This window comes from Cryptomeria japonica, chromosome 1, assembly GCF_030272615.1.
Source record: "Cryptomeria japonica chromosome 1, Sugi_1.0, whole genome shotgun sequence".
NCBI classification, from domain to species: domain Eukaryota; kingdom Viridiplantae; phylum Streptophyta; class Pinopsida; order Cupressales; family Cupressaceae; genus Cryptomeria; species Cryptomeria japonica.
In genome coordinates this window covers 214,237,484-214,240,173 of record NC_081405.1, presented here as the reverse complement: position 1 = coordinate 214,240,173, position 2,690 = coordinate 214,237,484, and the positions used below count along the sequence as shown (strand labels likewise).

General features: G+C 35.3%; 1 protein-coding gene across 2 annotated transcripts; it reads left to right on the top strand.

Moving 5' to 3' along the window:
• Positions 1-551: 551 nt before the first annotated feature.
• On the top strand, positions 552-2,460 carry LOC131030349 (transcription factor MYB21). 2 transcript variants are annotated; one of them, XM_057961115.2, is made up of 4 exons: positions 552-714; positions 1,051-1,215; positions 1,564-1,693; positions 1,888-2,460. In XM_057961115.2, exons 2-4 carry the CDS (start codon positions 1,077-1,079, stop codon positions 2,438-2,440), a joined length of 822 nt encoding a protein of 273 aa, XP_057817098.2. In that variant the 5' UTR covers positions 552-714; positions 1,051-1,076; the 3' UTR covers positions 2,441-2,460. The 2 variants fall into 2 exon arrangements, with proteins under 2 accessions (XP_057817098.2, XP_057817097.2); XM_057961114.2 differs by having other exon boundaries at positions 552-812.
• The last annotated feature ends 230 nt before the right edge of the window (positions 2,461-2,690 follow it).

Genomic DNA, 2,690 nt, shown 5'->3' with positions numbered 1-2,690 from the left:
AGAAATCATGGCACATTTTTAAAAAAACCAAAAGCACTCTTCCACGCAGTGACTGGTTAGCGAATCCACAGTCGTTCTCAAAATGAAATCCCACTAACTTCTAGCCTATAATCTTCGACCACGCCATTGCTCTTTTAATTTGGCACTGTTTCACTAAAATGCCTCTGGTTTTATAGAATTTATATCTGGCATCGTGCTTCTCAAACCTCTAAACAAAATATTTCTGTCACTGTCTAAAACTTATATGTAGAGATTTTACAGACAGGGACTTGGATTCGCGAACACCATGAAAACTAGGTAGGTGGATGAAAAGCTGTGATAACCAATCTAATCAAAACAAAAACTATAAATAAACTGTGAAAACCAATCTGCTCAAAACAGAAACTACAAATAGAAATTAAACTTTTTGTGACCCTGACGTTGATATTTCTCTTCGTAGCTTTGTAATACGCCACGCGCCTTCACTTGATTGGCTACAGATTGATTTAAGAAACCTTTTGAAGGTCCAGAAGGATCTTTTTCTCGCTTTTCCTCCATTCTGGCCTGCGTTATCAAATGAAGTTAGTCCAAACAATAAACAAAACTCACAATTATTCACTTCGGACACGTGGAGTAAAGTTGCACAGAAGATAACTTGTTTTATAGGGATGTGATTATTGGCTGTCATTATATATAAGCTATGTGGCAAAGGAAATGCACCACTCAGGCTCCTGGGTAATCTCATAGAAACTCGTCTTATTGTTTTAGTGAGTTGTTCACTCTTTTTCCTAACCAGGTTTTTATGAGTTCTCAGCAGACATACAGTGAAATAGGTATGTTCTTGAGAAGTACTTGTATTTGATTTCTTATAATAAGGAATTGACTTTTAGGTTTTGAATCTTGTCCATTCTTTAATCTTTTATTCCATAAATATTTTTATGTTGTTATTCCATACATATTTTTATGTTGTTTAGAGATGTATAAAGATGCTTTTAAATTTGTTGTACTAAACATTTATCTCTTAAACTTCATTATCTGTGTACACTAATTTTAACTTTAATTGTAATTTAGTGTGATACAGAGAGAATCAGAATACGATGGACAACAGAAGTGCTGGTGGGTTGATGAAAGACGAAAGAAAGAGAGGACCCTGGATTTTTGAGGAGGACATTCGACTTATTTCTTATATTACTCTTCATGGTGAAGGGAGTTGGGAATTTCTAGCCAAAGCATCAGGTATGTTAATTGAAACCATAATCCTAAATATCTGTTCGAGTATTCTTGTAATTTCTCCCACATCGAATCGGAAGAATTGCAGTTTGTGCAGTCTTGTATGGAGATAGAAGTATTTAAATTTGTACGTCTATTCTTAGGGTTTATTATTTGCATGGAGTTTCATATAAGTTTCCAATCATTTGATCAGTTGGTCAAATCCTTGATCAAATTCCTTGATCTTTTGATCTAGAAGTTCAAGTAATCCTTCGAATCAATGGAAAAATTTGTTGTCAATAACAATTTATGCTTTTTCATTCCTTGAATGTCCACTTACAAAAAACTTATCATTTTTCCTTGGAAATGAATCAGGGCTGAACAGAAGTGGGAGGAGCTGCAGGTTGAGATGGCTCAACTACCTTCGTCCTGATCTCAATCACACCAACATGACTCCCCAGGAAGAACGATTGATTGTTGATCTCCACGCCCGTTGGGGAAACAGGTATAAACTTAATATATTCTCTCTGTTATATTTTCTCATACTCTTTCTTAGTGAATAATTGAACTCTGATGGATTTCTAACATATCTCTACATAGTAGAAATTGAAAACTAAACTGACTGCTGAAGCTTTTCTTAGAAAGGAATTCACAGAATAAACAGTTAATGATTTGTATGTATCTCTTCTTCAAGTTCAGGTGGTCTCGAATAGCAGAAAGTTTACCGGGCAGGACAGACAACGCAATCAAGAATTTTTGGAGAACCCATCTCAAAAAAAAGATAAAACTACAAGAAAAAAATAGCGGCAAGAAAGCACATTTTGAGAGTTCAACTCATTCTTCCTCCCCCGCAGCTACAGTTGAACCTAAAGTTAGTTTTGAGAAGGATATTTGCTATAGCTATCAAGGGAAAATAACTGAGAAGCCCAGAGTTCCATGTATGATCCACATTATGGAGGAACAAGAGCAAACTGCAATTACTCCGGTTCATAAAAGCCCAATTCCAAATAGAACTTACGAGTTTCAGGATGCTTCTGCTTCAGATTTTGCCCCATTTGGAGCAGCTTTGGCGCAGGAAGAATATTCAACTGACTTGCCTCACTTCTTCTCAGGGGAATTTCTTAGCTCTGAATTGTATAGCAATGGCGAAGTGGGTTCTCCAGAGTTTCTCTTCAGTAGAGAGTTGTACTCTGATGAACTATGGAACATGGATGAACAAAATTACTACGTCGTCAATTCTCCACTGGCATAATATGAACCTAAGGAAATGAATGCGAGAAGTTTTATATAGTATTACTGACTTTTGTACATAACATAGTGTGAATATTAGAATTTTTCTCTTTTGCCATATATATCTTTAAGAGCATTTCAACGCACTTAATCCTCTGAATTTTTTATGATGTAAATTCCAAAATATGGTATGAAATCCAAGGTAATTATATGCAATGTACGAAGCAGATGATTTTGATTTAAATTACCTTATAATAATTTTTTTTCCACGG